Source organism: Acomys minous, assembly GCF_964271855.1.
Source record: "Acomys minous genome assembly, chromosome: 7".
In the NCBI taxonomy this organism is placed as follows: domain Eukaryota; kingdom Metazoa; phylum Chordata; class Mammalia; order Rodentia; family Muridae; genus Acomys; species Acomys minous.
Window position 1 is genome coordinate 121,675,838 of NC_140488.1, and position 21,448 is coordinate 121,697,285.

General features: G+C 39.2%; 1 protein-coding gene across 1 annotated transcript in view; it reads right to left on the reverse strand.

Moving 5' to 3' along the window:
• Positions 1 to 21,448, reverse strand: part of PTCHD1 (patched domain containing 1) — a 59,116-nt gene that overhangs the window by 18,158 nt on the left and 19,510 nt on the right. The window contains exon 2 of the mRNA XM_084789333.1: positions 395 to 1,055. Coding sequence (XP_084645459.1) covers positions 395 to 1,055 — 661 coding nt within the window. The remainder of the gene's footprint in view (positions 1 to 394; positions 1,056 to 21,448) is intronic.

The following is a 21,448-nucleotide window of genomic DNA, read 5'->3' on the forward strand; positions in this document are numbered from 1 at the left end:
TCTACCCAATATTCTAAAGGTCTCCAGGGTATCCAGAGCAATACCCAACATATTCTGGGCTGTCTGCCTTTCTGTCTTACCTCTTCACTCCCATACTGGTGCTACTAGAGTTCGTCCAAATAAACTATATCTACCAAATACTACAGGGCTACTAAATCTAGAAACATGGCTGGAGCCAAAATTTTGTCTTCCTGACGTATGTACCAGGTTAGGTTGCTCCTTGGTGATGACAACTCCTTGGTGATGACAGAACTGGTTCCAGGCCTTCTCAACCAAGTGAATACACTATAACTGAAACAAAACTGTTAAATGGCACTTTGAGAAAACTAGTTAGTATCATCAACAGGAAAGAAAGAAACAAACAACAACAAAGGAAATGAAAGGCAGTAATTACCTAGCATGATGAAAGGGACTCCCAGGAAGGTGGAATTATATTTCCCACCAGTAAGATTGATGATTCCAGCTGCAGTAAGAGTGGCTAAGCTTATGGTCACCAAGCCAAGTAGGCCTAACCAGGGTTTGCTGCGGACACAGTCCTGCATAGAGCAGCAGAGTATGGCCATGGCAACTACCAGAATTAAGCTGGTGACCAGGTATCGTTCTGAAACACGGCTGGTCTTCTGGAAATCTTCCCTCAGTGATGAGGATGTATACGGGTATATTTTGACTTTGCTGTTGGATTTCTGGAATAGTTTGACAGTGTCGCAGAAGCTGGACTCCCACCTCTCAGCTACCATGTCATTGAGACTGTTGATTGACTGTAGATAGTAGGTGAGCTGAATGGCCTCTGCAGATTTCACCCGATCCTTGCTGTGTACAGTGACACCTCCAAGTTGGTGCCCATTATAGACAGCCCTTCCATCCTTTAAGTGAGTTATCGGATATGTGATAGCAAAATTGGTCCGATTGGTGGCCCGAGCATTCTTTAGCTCTTCCAGGACGTGTACTATGTCATCCACAATGCAAGTCTTATCATTATTCAGGACACATATGTGGGCAAACGTATAATTAAAGCCAGGCCTTGGAACCTGGATCTTGGTTACAGCAGTATGCAACTATAGGGAGAAAAACAACAGTTAGATTATTTTTAATGGACAAGTAGACATTAATAATTGACATTAGCTCCTGAGATTAAAATATTTCTTCTTTTTTGAAAAGAGAAAGTCACTAATTCCATGTCAAAAGCAGAAAGTTTAAATAAAATATTTTTCCCACAGACTACAAATAAGTAGTACACAAGACATACATTGGATCAGTAGTTTTCACAGTGTGTGGCACCCAGTCTAGTAGTATCAATCTAACAGCTTGTCATAAGTCCAAATTCTTAGGCCCTATTCCAAGCCTAAGTAATCAGATTCTCGGGAGTACAACCTATATAGATTTTCTGAGAGATTCTGATGGTGCTAATATTTGAAAACTGTTGCATTCAAGTACCAATATTGCTCCATGTTCTCTCTATTTATGATCAAAATGGTCTACATGTCTCTTGTTTATTGTTTTTCTTGGAAATGCCATGTAACAAGTCAATGAAGGCACAGTTCTGAATACAGAGGTCTTCTGAAGGCTAGTCCCTTACTACCAATTTGCAGGGCAACCCAATAATATTATCTAACTACTGTCTTCTATAAAAGCCAAGACATTTACCTTGATAGCTATGCTGGCTAGATTTGTGTCAATTTGGCACAAATTATCAGAGAGAGAGGGGGACCTGAATTGAGAAAATACCTCCATAAGATCAGGGTGTAGGCAAACCTGTAGGGTACTTTTTAAATTGGTGATTGTGGGTGGTGTCATCCCTAGGCTGGTGGTCCTGAGTTCTATAAGAAAGGAGGCTGAGCAAGGCAGGTGGAGCAAGCCAGTAAGCACATATTACTATGGTTTCTGCAGCATCTCCATCCTCAACATTCCAGCCTTACTTGAGTTATTACCCCAACTTCCTTCCATGATGAACAGTAATGTGTAAGTATAAGCCAAATTAACCATTTTCTCCCCAAATCACTTTAGTCATGGTGTTTCATCACAGAAATAATAAGTCCTAAGACAATAGACCTTGTCATCACTGCTGCTCTTTGCATAGATGGGAGTCTATCTGGTAAAAATTGAAATCATACAAAAGGAGAACAATGAGACTTCTATGCAATTTAAGGACTGAAGTGTGCTCAGTGGTAGAGTATTTGCCTACTATACTCAAGACCCTGGTTTCTATCCCCAGTACTAGACGAACTATTCTACACACCTTGACCAGTGCCAGACAGATACTTTACACTTGCCATCAAAGTACACCATGAGAAGGTAACAACTATTATCCCATGCCAAGCACAGCTTTAGACATTAGCACAGATAAGCTGATTTAGAATTTATAACAGATCCCAAAGCAGGTATGAAAACTAGCCTTATCTTCCAGGTGAGGCAACTGAGTCACAGAGAAATTGAATCATTCCAAGATTACATGCGTATGAAACTGTAGAATTGGGTTATATGTAGCACTCTGAACAGGCCCTATGTTCTTAGGCTCTTATCATGTATACCTCTAGGTCCCAGAACTGCAATCAGGGTTTCTGTCAGCAGCTGATTTCTGAACCTGTGCTTTTATGACCTTGCTAAAATTCACATGTAAGTGTTTTTAGAATCTAATATCTGAAGTGGAAAAAAAACAGGTAGTATGTGTGTAAAGGGATTATGGGGTTTAAAGGAATTACTGTCATGTGCCAGAATATCACACTTTACTTCCTCTCAGAAATTCAGTTTAATTGGCATCTGAAAAATGGTATCATCTCACTGTTTCAACTATAGATGCATAGGCCCTTAATTTAACTGTTTCAACTCTACCGTTGTTGTCATGGTTGCTTTGTCTTATCTGTAGAAATGTGGCCACTCTGCAAAATGAGGTCAGTGTAAGACATGTGTAGAGGTGTTAAATAAACAAGTGTACCTATGGCTGTGCCTAGCAAAGAATGAACTCTCCCACGAGTGTCTTCACGACCCTGCTATATCTTCTCTCAATCTGTTCTAAATAGGTTATCTGTTAAGATGTTTTGCTGTGCATGTGTCTGGGTGGGATACTATGCTTTTCTGAAAATGTCTGAGAAGTACCAGCTGTTAAAATACTTTACTTAGCCCAGAGATGGAGTTGTTCATCCTAACTCCTATGTTCCCTTCCCCCACATCTCTTCATGAACACCAAACCTTAGGTTTAAAAAATACTGTATCATGTCTGGGTAAAATATTCTCATTTCTTTCACATACACATACAGTCTTTCAGATATACCTAGGAAGCTATTTTTTACAGCTTGCACCATATGCTAAATTTCTGTATTGGTGCGTTGGAATCAATTGCTAGGAAAATACCTTTAAGTGTTTTAAGCTCTGAAATTATCTTTCTGTCCACTCTCTTCTAAGCACAGGCCAGCAAGTCTTGGTTAGGATCCTTTCTACTCACCTGGCAGGGAAAGTAAGTGGGATTGTGCTATAATATAGGACTTGAGAAAATAAAATGGAAACAGAAAGTTGAAACTCTCTTTGTGGCTTTTGAAACAACTCAGCTCTCATCATTGTTTCTAATAAGTACCTGTCAAGTATAAGCACATTTCACTCTTGGATACTTGTATAGTCATGATCAAACACCTTGCACATAATACTTAGATATCTACTCATATACATGATTTTAGAATGTTCTGATTTATTTTCCTAAAGAAGCCCCAGTGAGAGAAAGAGAACTCTATAGTCTAAGTTGTGGTACAACATATATTTGCAGGATTTTGTGAAAAAGAAAAAGAAAAAGCCAAAGAGATGGAAGCTATGCCTCAACTCTTCTACAATATAAACAGCAGAAACCCAAATGAGTATAGTAATAAATTAGTCAAGATGCTTTCAGAAAAGAAAAAGAAGAGAAAACAAGACAAATGAGTAGCCTTTACTTTAACATAGTCTGAATCTGTCACATAGGCCCGTGGAAAATCCTTGTTTGTATAACTATGTATACATGCCATATAGCAGACACACAATAAGTATGCATAAACTGTGTTGCCAGTAAGATATTTTGTAAATTGAGTGTGCATGCATTCATGCATGCAAAATCACATGGAATATAATACACAAAATAGTGAGAAGACTTTAAGAATAAACAGCACTAAGTGCTTTGTATTTGTTAAGCTCAAACTTATATCAATCTTGATCATATCTTATTATTATGTATTTGCTTCCAAAGACATCAGGATTGAATATTAACTTGAAATTCACTCCAAGTCTCTGAATATATCATTTAAAATTTCAGCTTCTTTGCTTTTTTCATATGAAAAATGATAATAACACTAGTGACTATAATATGCTAAACATTTTCAACAAATTTAAAAACTTATTCATGATAAAGACTATGAAAATGCTTAAATTATTATTCCCATCTTACAGTTTGAGCAACTGAGGTTTAATGAGATTCAATGAATCACCTGAGATTACTCTCAAAGTGAAAGGCAGGTGCAAGACTCTAAATCAGGCCTAATATCATAGCAGACCACATCCTGAGACCAACACAAATTTAGCAGTGAAGACAGAAGAATCAGAAAGAGATGGCTACCTGGTTCAGACAGCTGCCAGTGAAATGATTTAGTTGTGAAACCCCCATACTTGGAGGTCCAATAAAAGGGAACAGAGATGATACAAAGAGCTAAGCCTCACTTTTAGACATCAACATCACATGACAATATGAACAAATAATAAAGGGGTGGGTTTAGAGTTCATACTTTTCTATTCTTCCTACAGTGTCTAGAACTGCTAAATAAAGTTTTTTAGGTTTACTAGAATTTCTTCTTTTGGTCAGAAGGCACAATAGGGCATGGTGGCACAAACCTGTAATCCCAGCACTCGGGGAGGCAGAGGCAGGTGGATAGCTGTGAGTTCAAGGCTAGCCTGGTCTACAAAGTGAGTCCAGGACAGCCAAGGCTAACACAGAGAAACCCTGTCTTGAAAAACAAAACACAACAAAATTTTTAAAAAGATGTGTGGGCTTGCAGCATGGCTTCTCTGCTTACCTTAACTATGCTAGACATCTTCGGGATGTTACTCTAGTGCTTGAGGTCCAAGACTTCAGATCTCCCAGTTTCAGTAATAAAAAGGAGTGTTGGCCTAGCTGATTCTTTTATTTTTATAATTATTGAAAATAGATTCTTTTCTTATACATTACATCCTGACCACAGTTTCCCTTCCTCCATTTCTCCCAGTCCTCTCACTTCCCCTCTCCCCAGATATACTCCATCCCATTTCCTTTTCAGAAAAGTGCAGCCCTCCAAGAGACAACAACCATACAAGACAAAACAAGATGCAATAAGATAAGACAAAAGCCCTCCTATCAAGGATTGACAAGGTAACCCAATAGGAGAAAAAGAGTCCTAAGAGCAAACAAGAGTCAGAGTACTCCTGCTCCCACTGTTAGGAGTCTCACAAAACATGAAGCTAACATCCATAACATATATGCAGAGGACCTGGTGAAAATTCTTGAGAACCCACCATTGTATTTGTAATGCCACACTATTCTGAGATAAATGGCATCTTAAACTGTACAATTAGATCTTAGGTGAAAGTTAACAACATAAATGACAATTTGAAATTTATTAGAGCTACTTGAGGCATGCTTTCCACTGAAGTTCCTTTTAAGGTAATGACAGATCTGAAACTAGATGAAACACAGAAAGAAAGCAGGGCAGAGAAAATGGATATACTTAAAAGATTCTCTGAGTGATTTTTTATTCTGGGGAAGCTCTGGCCTTTCTAATCCCCTTCTGCCAGAGCCTGGGACAAAGCCAGGATGGGCTGCCCGTCACCACAGGCCAGAGTCTAATTTCCTTTCTGCCTTTCCTTGGCACACTTACATCTTCCTCAGAAGACAGCAGGGACACCTTGTAAAGGAGGGTAGAGAAGGGATGTGGAAGGAAGGAACTGTCTGCTCCTGACTGCTGATTAACATAGGAAAAATACCTGTGTAATATGAGACCTGATGCATTATATTTCTGCTCCTTAATTTTTCTTTTGTTTTGCTATAAGAGGATTGGAGCCAGGATGTTGGCTCTGACCATGTGGGGCCCTTAACATGTTTTGGGAACATCTTCAAGCAGTCACCAGCATTTCAACGTAAGGAATGACATGGAGGTGATTTCTATTTTTTGGTCTCTGGCATGTCATCCCCAGTGGGACTTGGCATTTTCTTGTCTCATGTCCCCACCCCATTTTCTGCTGCTACTTTAGAGTAAGCTGCACCCCTTTTAAAAAACAAAAGAGAGCGGAGAGAGGAGGGAGGGAGAGAAGAGAGAGAGAGAGAGAGAGAGAGAGAGAGAGAGAGAGAGAGAGAGAGAGAGAGTGTGAGTTGGTTTTTCCTTCACCTCAAATTTTACCTTTCAAAACACTAAATAAAATTTGCTTAGAAATACTTTGCATACTAGCCCAAGGGGCATGTCCCATGAAAACCTTCACTTACCAGGAAACTGGGACAGAGGGGAGGACATCCCATTGAGACTCTAGATGAAAGAAGCATGGCAGAATAGCAAAGTAGAAGGATCCAGAGGGTCCTAGAAACCTACAAGTAGAACATTATGATAGGCAGATTTGGGCCAGGGGTCCTGCTCAAACAAAGGCACCAGCCAAGGACAATACAGGTGGTAAACTTTAAACCCCTACCCAGATCTAGCTAATGGTCAGAACAGTCTCCACAATTGAGTGGAGAGTGGGATATGACTTTCTCACATACTCTGGTGCCTCACATTTGACCATGTCCCCTGGAGGGGGAGATCTGGTGGCACTCAGAGGAAGGACAGCAGGTTACCGAGAAGAGACTTGATACCCTATGAGCATATACAGGGGAAGGTAATCCCCCTCAGGAACAGTCATAGGGGAGGGGAATAAGCGGAAAATGGGAGGGAGGGAAGAATGGGAAGATACAAGGGATGGGATAACCATTGAGATGTAACAAGAATAAATTAATAAAGGAAAAAAAAGAAATACTTTCAAAGAACAGGTTTGTTTTTTCTTAACCTGCTACATCAAATGGCTTCTGAAATGAACCCTTCCAAATTTCAGGTCTTAATTAGGTTCTATATTCTGCCACTATAGGTAAGATATTGTGACCATGGACACATGAAAACACCTTGAAGTGGATAGATCTAGTCTCTGCAGTTCATAAATTACTCTAGCTCACTTTGTGTTACGTTTTGTCTTTGCATGATCTCACTTTCACCCACTCTCTTTCCTCTTCTTTTAATAGCCATGCATTACATCAGAACACCAGAAGTCTAAAGTTGGGGATTGTTACCGTGATTCATTTGTAGAGCAGCCAAAAGCAAGTTAGTCATCCCTTAATAAGTGAACAGAAATAATCATTCTGCCTTTGAAACATTACATTTTTCAGAGGACACCAAATTTAAGCTATAGATGAATCTAAACAAGTGACTATCTAGTCATACATTTTCCTTTGCACGTGCATTCCCAGAATCATACATATCAAACTGTTGCCTCTATCAATACTGCAATGTCAGTAAAGGTCCAGAAGAGCCCATCATGCCTGTTTTGATCCTTACCTAACAGGGATAAATTAGCAGACCTTGGGAGTTGACACTGAGAAGCAGCCTAAACAACCATTTTGTAACTTCCCAAATAAGCTTAGTTTGTTTTCCAAGTGTTGGCTAAGAAAACAGATCTGCTTTCAATTTGAAGGTACTTAACCTGCGGTTTGAGAAACAAAACAAACAAAAATAGATTTGGTGAAGAAAAAAAGCAATTACAGTACACTTCTGCAGCTTTTACCTGATTTTATATTGATCTGTATGAGAAAGATAAAGTAATGTGATTATTTCAATAAATTGGGGAGATTTTCACTTAGTTAAAAAAACTTCATATCTGAGAATTCCTAGAAATCTGTGAAGTTAAACTTTGTAATCAAAGTTACTATCTTTCATTCTCTTACATTTCTACTTTGCTTTCATGGCCAAGCTTAAATACTGCTAAGCAAGTTCATGGGTAAGGAAACATGTTTAATAGCTGTAACAGGAGCAATATTCATAGTATTGAATACTCATAGTATTGAATACTCATCATATTGAATACTCATAGTATTGAATACTCATAGTGTTGAAGCTGGTTGGCCAAATGGCAAAGGAGTCAAATGCACAGAACAAGCAACAATTGTTTTAAGATTTAGGAAGGAGACCACAGCAAAAACATTCAGGGGAAAGTAAAATCAAGAAGCCAGACAGTCAGGTCTATAGAATGTGGGCCTGAATAGGAAGAATACTGCATTAGGAGTCTGAAGGTTTCTGTTTTTGATTTTGCTGGTCATTTAAAATGAAGAAAAATGAACCTATGAAAAAATGTGACCCTCCCATCATGTTTACAGTAAAACCCTGAGTTCTGACTGTGAAGAACTACATGAGGCTTTGTCCTTGCTGACTTTTATAGATTCACACTTTGCTATGTTCCTACTACTTACTCTCAAGACTCACAGGAATGTCCTTCTTCTGGGACCTACTAGACCTGCGTGCTCACTTCCATCACTTTGCTTTAATCATATGTCCTGATAACACCTTCAGTTAAAAAAGTCACTGCCATCAGTACCTTGTTTTAGCTTCATCTCAGCACCAATTATGATATGCCATTGACTCTTTGTTTCCATATTATGCTATCCCCATGGGAATACCAATTCTGCCATGCTAGAGTGCATGTATGCTTGGTTTACTGCTCCATTTTTCTTTACTCAGAAGGGTACCTGGAGCATGTACTGCATAGATGTGAAAAAACACATAGAAGAACCTGAGGAATGAATGAACTTGTGAACTCTGTGTGTGTGTGTGTGTGTGTGTGTGTGTGTGTGTGTGTGTGTATTTGTGTGGAAGCCAGAGCTCAGGTGTCATTCCTCAGCAGTCATCTACCTATTTTATTCTTTAAGACAGGGTCTCACTGTATACCTTTGGCTGGCCTGGAACTCACAGACATCTGCCTGCCTTTGCCACCTAAGTACTGATATTAAAGATCATCTTGTCTTTTGAATCAAAATTGATTGCTGGGCATCCTGGCATATGCCTTTAATCCCAGCATTCACTCAGGAGGTGGAAGCAGGCAGATCTCTTTGAGTTTGAGGCCAGCTTCATCTACATAGTAAGTTCCAGGACAGCCAGAGCTATGTAGAAAGGCCATGTCACAAAACAAAACAAAGCAAAGCAAAGACAAAACAAAAAGGAAGTCTATCATTGGTCTCCCGCACACTGAGTAGGGTAGATCAGCTAAAAAACTGAACCTATAATCTTTTTCTTTTTTTTTTCCTCCTTTATTAATTTATTTTTGTTACATCTCAATGGTTATCCCATCCCTTGTATCCTCCCATTCTTCCCTCCCTCCCAATTTCCCCTTATTCCCCTCCCCTATGACTGTTCCTGAGGGGGATTACCTCCCCCTCTATATGATCATAGGGTATCAAGTCTCTTCTTCGTAACCTGCTATCCTTCCTCTGAGTGCCACCAGGTCTCCCCGTCCAGGGGACATGGTCAAAGGTGAGGCACCAGAGTATGTGAGAAAGTCATATCCCACTCTCCACTTTACTGTGGAGAGTGTTCTGTCCATTGTCTAGATCTGGGTAGGGGTTTAAGGTTTACCTCCTGTACTGTCCTTGGCTGGTGCCTTAGTTTGAGCGGGACCCCTGTGCCCAAATCTGCCTATCATAATGTTCTATTTGTAGGCTTCTAGGACCCTCTGGGTCCTTCTACTTTGCCTTTCTCCCATGATTCTCTCATCTAGAGTCCCACTAGAATGTCCTCTCCTCTGTCGCAGTTTCCTGGTAAGTGAAGGCTTTCGTGGGACATGCCCGTTGGGCTACTATGCAGATATAAGTGAGTATATACCATTTGAGTCTTTCTGCTTCTGGGTTAACTCACTCATTATGATCATTTCTAGCTCAATCCATTTATCCACAAATTTCGGGAATTCCTTGTTTTTAATAGCTGAATAGTATTCCATAGTGTATATGTACCACAGTTTCTTTATCCATTCTTCTATTGAGGGACACTTAGGCTGTTTCCATGTTCTGGCTATTATGAATAAGGCTGCTATGACCATGGTTGAGCAAATTTTCTTGCTGTGTGCTGGAGCATCTTCTGGGTATATTCCAAGGAGTGGAATAGCTGGGTCTTGAGGAAGCCCTTTTCCCATTTTTCTGAGGTAGCACCAGATAGATTTCCAAAGTGGTTGTACTAGTTTGCATTCCCACCAGCAATGAAGGAGTGTTCCTCTCTCCCCACATCCTCGCCAGCATGTGGTGTCACTTGAATTTTTGATCTTAGCCATCCTGATGGGTGTAAGATGGAATCTCAGAGTTGTTTTGATTTGCATTTCCCTGATGATTAAGGAGGTTGAGCATTTCTTTAAGTGTTTCTCAGCCATTTGATATTCCTCTGTTGAGAATTCTCTGTTTAGTTCCATGCCCCATTTCTCGATTGGGTTATTTGAACCTATAATCTTAACCACTAAGCCATCTCTCTAGCCTAGAAAATACAATTTCTAACAAACGTGTTAATACTGAATTCCAGGCCAAGCACCCTTTATATGTTATCCTAATGACCCTTTGAGGGAAGGATTATCTCTTTCTTTCAGATAATGAAGCTGAATTAAATTAAATGCCTAAAGACATTGTCTTTGTTTGGGCTCCCAGAGAAGCTTGTTTGGAGGTCAAGCACTATGCATGTAAGACATTTGGAAGACAATCCCACATGGCAGGAGGGAAAGAATTACAATTCCAGACAGGGTTTGAGCATAGATGGTTAGTTGTTCTTCCCCCTTCTGTCTTTTCCTTTCTACCAAGGGTCCTATCAGACCTATTAAGCTTATTATAACTTGTTTGTAGGAGACAGTTTAATGATAGTATGTAAAGATTTTAAGGGAAAGGCAACTATATTAGGAATGATATGACATATCCATTAATTGTTCCTTTACCTCACAAACAAAATCAAAGATGCACACATTATGAGCATGAGCCTCTGCATTCCAGCAGAACTCACACATTTAGTAGTTTTAGGCCATGAAAAAAGATCAACCAGAGTGTCAATGGTTGATTGTCTGGATCAGACTGGCCTATGGGTTTGTCTGGAGAGGAAATTCTTGATCACATTAATTGAAGTGGGAAGTCCCACTTGAGTGACATCATTTCCTGGACAGAGAATCTTAAACATATAATCCATGCATGCATTAATCCACTGCTCTAGGTTCTGGACAGCACATCTAGTGAGAGCAGTTCTTTCATGTTTCTGCTACTGTGACTTCCTTGCTACAGTGGACTATAACCTGGAATTGTGAGCTAAAATAAACCATTTTTCTCACACCCCCAAAAGAAAAAAGATCGTTTGCCACTATATAGCCCACAACCATAAAAACTTTTTGAGAATAACAACCTAAATTTATACTTCATGAAAAAATGTCTCTATCAGATGAATTTTTTGTCATGTTACATTTTTCCTTGAATGGGCATTAGGGATATGAACAATGAAAATTAAGGCTGGTGACTGAAGTAATAATGACAAAAGAATGTTCTGCCTGATGACATTCAAACAAGCCTCCTTGATAATGGGCCATGAGTCTTAGAATGAATACCTGATGCAAAGAGAATCTTACTAGGAGATTCATTTTCTACTGGAAATAACTTTTCCCTCACACAGGCAGATACTCTTAAAACTAAAGAGTGTCTCAACTACTCCCCTTTTCCTGATCTGGCAGCAAATGGCCAAGGCTGCGATTATTTCTTCAGTTCAGCTTGATAAGGCCTTGACTCTTCTGAGACGTGTTGATATTAGTGGCATAATGTGTCTTGGTAGAGACATGGTGCTTGTGTTCAAATCTCAGTGTTGACATTGCTACATATATGCCTCAGTTCTTCATCTGTAAAATGGGGATGATGATGATGTGTAGCTCATTAGGATTGTTAGTGAATAAACTAAAAGCCAAATGTCAGCTTTTCAACAGTTTCTGAAACACCAGTACAATCCAGAAAATAAGAGCAAGAACAAAATGAGCAAGCAGAATATTCCATCTGTATGTTCTGTTTTGCTTTGCTGCTCTCATTTTTTTATTAAATGAAGATCTTCCTCAGTTGTTCTTGAAAAGTATATTCAATGAAAGAAAAGGTGACAAATTTCTGCCAGTGGATTATGGGGCTAGTGGAATTATTGACATGTATCAGTATAAATATTTTAAGAGAGATAGCATATATTTGAAAGTTAACACTTGGGACTAGAGAGGTGAGCCAGCAGTTATGAGAACGGGTTACTCTTCTAGAGGTCCTAGGTTCCAGTCCCAGAAGCCATATGGCTCCTAATAGCCCTCTGTGACACCAGTCCCAGGGAATCTGAGGCCCTCTGTCTGGTCTATGTGGGTACAAGGTATGCACATCATCCATAGATATATGTGCATGCAAAATACTCACGAGCATAAAACATTAAAGAAAAATGAAATTTGGCACTTGTTAATTGCAGCACAGGCTCCCAGCCTAAAAATGATCCCATGTACTTTATAACTGCTCTCTAGTGAGATAGCTTTGCATGTCAACTGAAGAAATATAGATCAGTTGGAAGAAAGTAGTAGATGTAAAGAAACCAATGTAAAGGATACCAAGTTCCTATTGTGATGGCAGAAAGAAGGGTATATGTATTGCCTCATTTAGTTGCCATCCCAGAGGCAGTAGAAACTATAATTTCCACGTGCAGGCAAGGAAACTATGTCTCAAGGAATTTAAACAGCTTGCTCCAGATCACAAATTTAGCAAGTAGACCAGCCCTGATTTAAATCTTGAGCTCAGAAGATTGCCCCTTAATAGGAGATTATTTGGCAAACTAAAGACTTTATCTATTGCTATCTCTGCTTTGGATATTTGGATAATGATTAATTTAATTTTTACATCAGATTTAATCCTAGCTGACCACAAAATAGAGGACACTGGCATAGCAAAGTCAAAGGGTCAAACATGACAAGACATCCCAAAAGAAGCAGCCACATTCTGTCCTGCAGTGAATGCTGAAGCCCTGTAAGCACTTGATACTCCAATAGAAACCTAAAGGAAAAGACAGAACTCCATTACCAGTGACAAGCATGTTCAACCAACGGGAGAGAAGAAAACGTGGAAAGAGAGGATATTTTCCATACTCTAAAACTGTTCTTTGCATCATACTTCTTTCCTATTGATAAAGCAGCCTGCCTCCATCATGGACTTGAAAGCCATCTTATAATAAAGACAAACTAGGTTCATTCTTATTTATGATGAAATCTTTGTTTCTCAAAGATTGGGCCATGCCCCAACTATAACTTTACAAATGATTCTCTACTGGCTATTCCAGGAAGTGGCAGTCATGCCTTTGTTTAAAAGGATGTTATGACCAATTTGCTATACTCACAGTCTGCTTCTTTGATCCCTACATATTTGTATACCAAATACCCCATTTGGAAATCCACTACTCCAGAGTTTGTGTGAAATCAGATCTCCTTCTCCACTTAATGGTGGAGAATGTCCTGTCCATCGGCTAGTCTGGGTAGGGTTTCGAAGTTTACTGCATATATTTTCCTTGGCTGGTGCCATAGTTTGAGGAGGACCCCAGGGCCCAGATCCGCTTGTCATACAGTTCCTCTTATAGTATTCCAGGGCCCTCTGGATCCTTCTATTTCCTCATTCTCCCAGGCTTCGCTCACCTAAAGTCTCAATAGAATGTCCTCCACTCTGACTCACTTTCCTGGTAGGTAAAGTTTTTCATGGGGACGTACCCCTTGGACTAGTGTCTCTATATAAGTGAGTATATACCATTTAACTCTTTTGCTTCTGGGTGAACTCACTCATTATGATAATTTCTAGTTCAATCCATTTGTCCACAAATTTCGGAAATTCCTTGTTTTTAATAGCTGAGTAGTATTCCATAGTGTAAATGTATCACAGTTTCTTTATCCATTCTTCTACTGAGGGACATGTAGGCTGTTTCCATGTTCTGGCTATTATGATTAAGACACACAAACTCTGGTACCCCATATTTGACTATGTCCCTTGGATGGGGAAGCCTGGTGGCACTCAGAGGAAGGATAACAGGTCACCAAGAAGAGACTTAATACCCTATGAGCATATACAGGGGGAGGAGGTCCCCCTCAGTCACAGACATAGGGGAGGGGAGTAGGGGGGGAAGCGGGAGGGAGGAATGGGAGGATACAAGGGATGGGCTAACAATTGAGATGTAATATGAATAAATTAATAAAAAATTACTTAAAAATAAGGAAATCCACTACTCCTATGCTATAAAACCCTATCCTCCTCATGTGCAGTATAGATCTTTTGAATCCTGCCTTAGGGGAAGACAGCCTGTATACATGGATGAAGCTTATTTTAATTAACTTGGCCATTATTTTGGTTAGTGGTTTTTCTCCTCACATCTGTAGATTAACACTATGTCACCAACATCTGGTAGGGGGAGGGGAGAGGCAGATAAACAAGGAAGAAAACCTTTATTGGTAACAATGGATAACAGCTTTAGATTTATTGCAAAACATCAGATGGAAATCATAGGTGTTAGGGAACTTGACTGAGTATCATCCTTTCCCAAAGGCAGTTTATCGCTAGGATATATGTGCTTTCTGAGGAAGGGAGTTTGGTTCATTTAATCCAATATATCCTAGGCACTTACAATAGTGTTGGTCACAGAGGAGCCCAACAAAGATGTGCTGATTGAACCTTCAGAGTTTATTCTTTCTTGTTGATTTAAACTTCTTCTCGTGACAGTGAATGATACCTCATTTGTGCTCTTAGGCTCTTATTGTGCTTTATGTCTTCAATAAACAGCTGACATTGAATTTCATCCTATTGCTTATGTGCTGGAGACAAATGGTTAGTCTCATTAGATGTTTATCTGTTTCACCACTTCAATTGTAGTCATTTTGTTTATAACTACAGTATTGTGGGAAACCTAAAACACTGCATGCAATGCTATGCTACCACAACAAAAGCCTTAAAGAAGAGAATTTTGGAGGGGGGAGGGGGCGGGGGAGGGGGGAGGGAGGAGGAGTGATCCTTCCATCTCTAACCAAACTATCTATTTCTCTATTGCAACTTCCTTCCAGCATAAGGCTGTGATGTGCGAGTCAGTAGGTCTGTGTTTCTTGCTACTTCTGAGATGGTGGGCATACACAGAACATTAAGTTCCTTTTCCTGAGCACACCAGCTCTACTGTAATTGACAAATGTCTCTCATTGTGCCATCTCATGAACAGAGGGCCTTTGGAGGTGGTTTACCTAGTCACGAGAGAAAAGTTGCTTTAAGACACAAAGATATCTCTCTAGGTGATTCTTTCTTTAATGTTGACAATGTTCGCTCATTTTCAGGTTCAGAGATGTGAAGTATGTGATAGATTTTTTGATACTGGACAGGTGTTCAGGAAGAGTCTTTTTGCTTCATTTAGAAGTAGAGTCATGCAGAGAATATATCTTGTATCTCATCATTAGTTATTGCAAAGACCCATTTGTTCTACAGTTATTAAGTGACTATACTATGTTGAGCATTATGTGAACACTTGGAGATAAAGGATATTAAAACATAATTTATTCTCTGAATTGGTTGGCATGTGTGAACCACAAAGCAAAGTATCATGTACCTATGACAGGAGGATCTAAAAGGGTACAGTGGGATACATCTACTATGTTGTTGTGTAGGAAAGGGTGAAGAACATGTATGTGTGCATGCGTACGAACATGCGTATTAGTGAGGTGCCATACAACACATAATTGGAGAGGCTGGATGAAGGATGATCTTTTCACTTATGAAGTAAAAAGCATTTCTTAACAACTTTGAGAAAATTTTAGCTCAGGTCATGTGAACATAACATATAGTTATGCTTTCCCAGAGCATTCAGAAAAAAAAAAAAAGACAAAAGGCACAATCACAAAATATGTGTGGATTTCTAAGAAAACAAAGAGGTTTGAGGTATTAAGGAAAGACTTCTGAGATGGAGTAACCTCTAAATAGGGGTACAGAATGTGAGAGCTTATTAGGGCTTTGGCCAGAGGCTTGAAACTGCTCAAAAGAGCATAGCAAGTGGGAATTGTGACTATAAAATTTGCATACAAATGGATTCTTGTTTCCTATTTTGTTCTTTGTGTTTTGCATTAAAGAGTATGGGGAATGGGGAGTGAAAGAGACACAAGCTGTTGAGTAAACCACAGTAAAAATTAAAGAGCCAAGAAAAAGATCAAGAGGTCTTATCTGCTGAAGTTGGAAGATAAACTTTTTTTTTGAAGCAACTAGAAGCCAAGGAAAGGTCCTAAGCAGGGGGCTTGCTGGTCAGAATAGTTTCTTGGGAGGGTTACTTTGCCTGAAATGTGGTAGCTGGATTGGGAAATACAGGAGCCTTGAGACAGAATGAAAGACTAGTGCCGGATCTACTGCACCACTGAAAGGATAACTGGCTTGAAGAAGGTCGAGTTTTGACTCTGTGATTATATAGATCTAGAAAGCTTATACCAGGAAGAAATCTAGGTAGGAAAACTGTAAAACATCCTTCAGGCCCAAAGTACTGGTGAACTATTTCTGATGCACTTCTTGGGTTTATGTCTTAACAGGCCACCTATCAGTTATAGATTTACAACTGGGAAGATTTAGTTAGTGTGGCCATTAAGTTTTCTGTATGTACACTTCCAAAAGGCAGGCAGGCACAGATCACATAAGCATAGAAATCCCTGGCCAATTGTTTCAAGTTATTTGGTAGCAGATGTGTTTGGCATCCTGTTTAAATCCTCTAACCCTTGTCTCTTAAGAGCACAACTGCCCAACTTCAAATGCCAGCACACACACACACACACACACACACACACACACACACACACACACACACACACATACACACACACACACACACACACACACACACACACACACACACACACACATACACGCTCACCCTTTTTTTGTAAAAGAGATTACTTTGTCATCTGCTGGGCAAGCCAGAGGTGCTGGGAAGTTGACAGACAGTCTTTGCGAGTAGCCCTCAGCCAGTGACATATAGGCATTGATGTTTTAAAAAGCTAGCTCCATTTCCATGGGTGGGAGAGCTTCCCTAGTAATGTTATGATCCAGATGCCAGCAGCAATCACCTGCTGAACTGCATACCCTTTTATGTTTTCGCTACTTTCTGGCTTATGTCTTTGTTCCCTGTCTAATTACTTTATAAAAAAACTTTTTTAAAAATCAGATTTCTTGTTTCAGAGTTGGCATGTAGGGGAAAATAAATGCAAACAATGTTCAGTAATATCTAATGCCTTAGCAAAGTGGTTCTTAATGTCCTCAAAACACTAAATTATTCCAAGACCACCACCCACATGTCTTCTATATTCAAATACAGTTATGTTGTAAAGAAACTCAGCACTAACAGTAGAGTTAGAATTACTTGACTTTCTCTTCCTGATCAGTCTAATTTTCTCCCAAGATGGTACACACAGTAGGTATGTAATTAATATGTCTCCAAGTGGCCTTGAGAAGCTCCACTGTAGTTGGTAGCAGTGTGATCTCTCTCTCTCTCTCTCTCTCTCTCTCTCTATATATATATATATATATATATATATATATATATATATATATATATATATAAAACAATGCTGCTAGCTGTGCTTTTTGTGGGAATAGATCTACTATTTTTTTTAAGAATCAAAGGAAATAACACGATAGATCTAAGATATGTTGTGTTGATGATAAGACTATACCATAACTCCTCAATAAGGGCTTAGGTCTGCATCCTGCCAGGAATAAAAAACTGTAGGATGGCATGATCACTCATCTTCTTGCTCATAATAAAAGAAACAGCCATTTCTTTGACTTTTACTTATTTTGAAGAAAAAAAACCCAAGCTTAGTAATGTAGTTAGAAGCTTCTTTTCATCCTTTTGGAACATCTCAGGAGGCAAGGTCTCAGGCTTCAGTGTTCTCTCTTGACAGCAAATGCTGGCAGGTTGCCCAAGTTGAATAAGAGTCCCTATCTTTACATTTCTGCATTTCTGCTGTTGTGGCAGTAGGTGTGTGGGAGAGACAGTTGATGTGTTCACTGGATTCTTTCCCAGGCAGTGATGTGCCTGGGGAGTATGTGCTGGTGGAGACAAATTCTCTATGCATCAGTTGTGCTGCCAGTACAGGTGTTGAAAGTCTCCATGGTAGCAGTGTGTTGGACTTCAGTAAAACTGAGTGGATTTGTCTGCCAAGCTTTGGGCTGCCTTTCTTCTGTTTGGTATTTACCACTGTTGGAGGCTCTATACTCTTCCATTTTATTGACAGGGTCACTGATTAGAGGGCAAGTGCATGTGTATACTCTTCATTACTGAGATATAACTTGCACATGGTAAAGCATACATGTGTTGAATATACAGCTTATGTATTATCTATTCATATACCCATAACAGTATCCTTCAGATCAAAAGATAGAATATCTATAGCACCAATACCTATGTCCCTTTCCTGTTAATACTGCCACGAATCATAGAGAAAAACTGTTCTGATGTCTGTTGATATTGATTTGTTTTGTTTGTCTTGAGCTTCCTATAACTAGAATGGGGTAGTATGTACATGAATGTGTACTGTGTATATTACTCTTTAGATAGCCCTCACATTCCATCTTATGTCTTATGCTTTTAAGTAGTTTTTGCTTGTATTCAATGCCTTAGTAATCTGTTGTGAGAAGGTGCTGCATTTTATTGTCCCGTTTTATGTTGGTGGATCATTTAGGTTTTTGTAAATAAAAATTCCAAGGACATAGCCTTTGGAGGATGTATGAAACTACTTCTTTCAGGAAAATAGTGATGTTTCATAATTCTATATAAAAATAGCTATGTCTTAAATTTGTAAATATCCTCACAATTGCCAATTTCAAGTTATTCAGGGCAGGCAATGTAGGAAAAGATAAGGCCAATGAGAATTCAGAGACCAATATCTGCACACCATTGGGTATATAGACTCTGGGGTGAAATATTAAGATCATAAGATAAGCATATATTTAGTTTAAGTTTTTAAAGTGTTTAGACCCCTTTACATGTCCACCAGAAATATGGTAGAGTTGAATTTGCCTCATAGTCTCAGGAATAGTTAGCATCATTAATCATTTTAACTCTTACCATTCTGGTATGTGTCCACTGGTATCTCATTTTTGGATTTAATTTGTGTTACCATGGTGACTGAAGCTAACTTTGCACCTTTCCATATATTCGTTATCTATGTGGCTATGTTCAAGTCTTCTGCCCTTTGTGTTATTGGCTTGTTCCTTCATTCCTTACTGATATGTGGGGGAGGGGAAATCTAAGCTCAAAGAGTAGTATTATCAGATACAATGAAAGAAAGGAGAGCTTCAGAAGCAGCATGACATTCTAGAAACAATAATCTGACATTGGATTCACACAGACCTCTGTTCATAACCAATTAAATAACTTCCTGATGACCTTGAACAAATGAACCTTCTGAGCCCTCAGCTTCTTTATTGTTAAAACAGGAGTACTATAATATAGTGTTGTTGGTTCCCATCAGAAATATCCATTAGAAGTGTCCAGTTATTCTTTTGTATACTGAGAAACCTTCTCTGATCTCAATCAGAAAATGGGAGCTGGCACCTTTGCCCAGGAGTGCTATTCATGAGGCAGATGATGGCCTAATTGAATGCCCAGAAATCTCATATTCTTGGCTGTCTGGTGATGTTATTGTCACAGAGCTACTGCCTTCCTCATGGTTTGAGAGCTATATTATTTATAAGGAAAAAATGTTCCTTTATGGCAAAGTTTAGTAACACGATATTCTCTGAGAACTTCCTTGATATGATACTATATCTATATAGCATTTTTAAGAGTGCTGTATCTACTATTTAGTGGTAGAGGCTTCCATGAATCAGCACTATTAAGAATCTGGGACTGTTTCTAGAAGGGCAGCACTGTGACAAGATAATCTGCAGTGTTCTCCTTGTCTTTTTAGTATAGATTTGTGAAAAGTGATAGCCTCAGCTTAGATACCATCCCCTCCAGGAAAGCTGCATTGAAGGTTCAGATTAATTCTTTCTTGATACCCTGTGTGTAGAAACGTCTATTTCATCACTTACCATACTTTAATGACAATATTCTCTTAGATGTCTAGGAAAGAGCTGAGTTTCAGTCTATTATATTCATGCCCCCAGAACACTGTGAGCAAGAGAAGGTATATGAGTCAAGATAAACATTCCAGGCAAGTAGACACACTCTGGCATCACTTAAGCAGCCTCTCCTGATATCTACTAAAACACTGTGAAATGACTGAAAAAAAATACTACCTATTTCTCAAAGACCCAGAGAAAAAGGGCAAAACAAATAAAAAAGCAGGCAACAAGCAAATAAGAACCAAAGCATGAATTAAATTGAGTACATGTTCTTGTATGTTTGTCCAAGATACCACGGCAGTTTAAAAACAAACAGGTACACTAATACTTCTCAGCCTAGTACACAAGAGAATATGTAGGAAGATATTAATATCTGTATAACATCACACTGCAATGAAGAATAAAGGAGTACAAACATTGTCATTTTTCTTTCTGTGTAGAAGTAATTTTCTCAGAGCTAATAAAACGCAGCCTACAGCCCTCCAATAAGCTTTCAGTTTATTTAAAAAGTAGGTGAGCTTAGGCGTTACTCTTGTTAATGCCAAGATATGTGTAATAGAAGAACCAAGACTGCAGCACAATAGTCTTATAAATTGTTTTCCATGTCAAGTTAACTGTTCCAAACAATTGTTAAGCTGTAATGGGTTTAGGACTTATTACAGAGTGATTCTGTATTGTTATAATAAGTAGTAGTAGGCTTTGTAGTTTCTCTTTTTAAGTAACAAGACAGGAAAACTAAAATGCTAAAGAGCAGACCATTCTGAAGTGGGAATATTTTCACCAGTTTTGACTACGACTTCAGAAAAGGAGACACCCAATGGGAAGCAAATAACTCAAAGTGAAAATCTCATGGTAGAGACTGATAGACTTGACAGATCACCCTGAAAACAGAGCATCAACTATGCTTCATCTTGTCTTTCTCTACCTATAATTTAAATAAGACATGAAGATAGACTGCAAGGACTATAAAGATTTTGACTATGCACTTTAAGTTAGGATTTTTGGTGTGTGTGTGTGTGTGTGTACAGATGAATCTAGAGACTGTCAGATGTCCTGCTCTAATATTCTCTGCCTTATTCCTTTGAGACAGGGTTTCTCACTGAAATTGGAACTAGAATGGCAGCCAGAAGGCCCCAGTGATCCTCCTGTCACTGTCCCCCAGAAAAGTGCACTGATCGGTGGTGTATGTGACCATAGTCAGCTTTTCACAAGAGTGCTGTGGACTCAGATTCAGGTACTCATGCTTGCACGGCACAGCAAGTGCTGTTAACCTCGGAGCCATCTCCTCATTCTAGTTCAAATTTTACA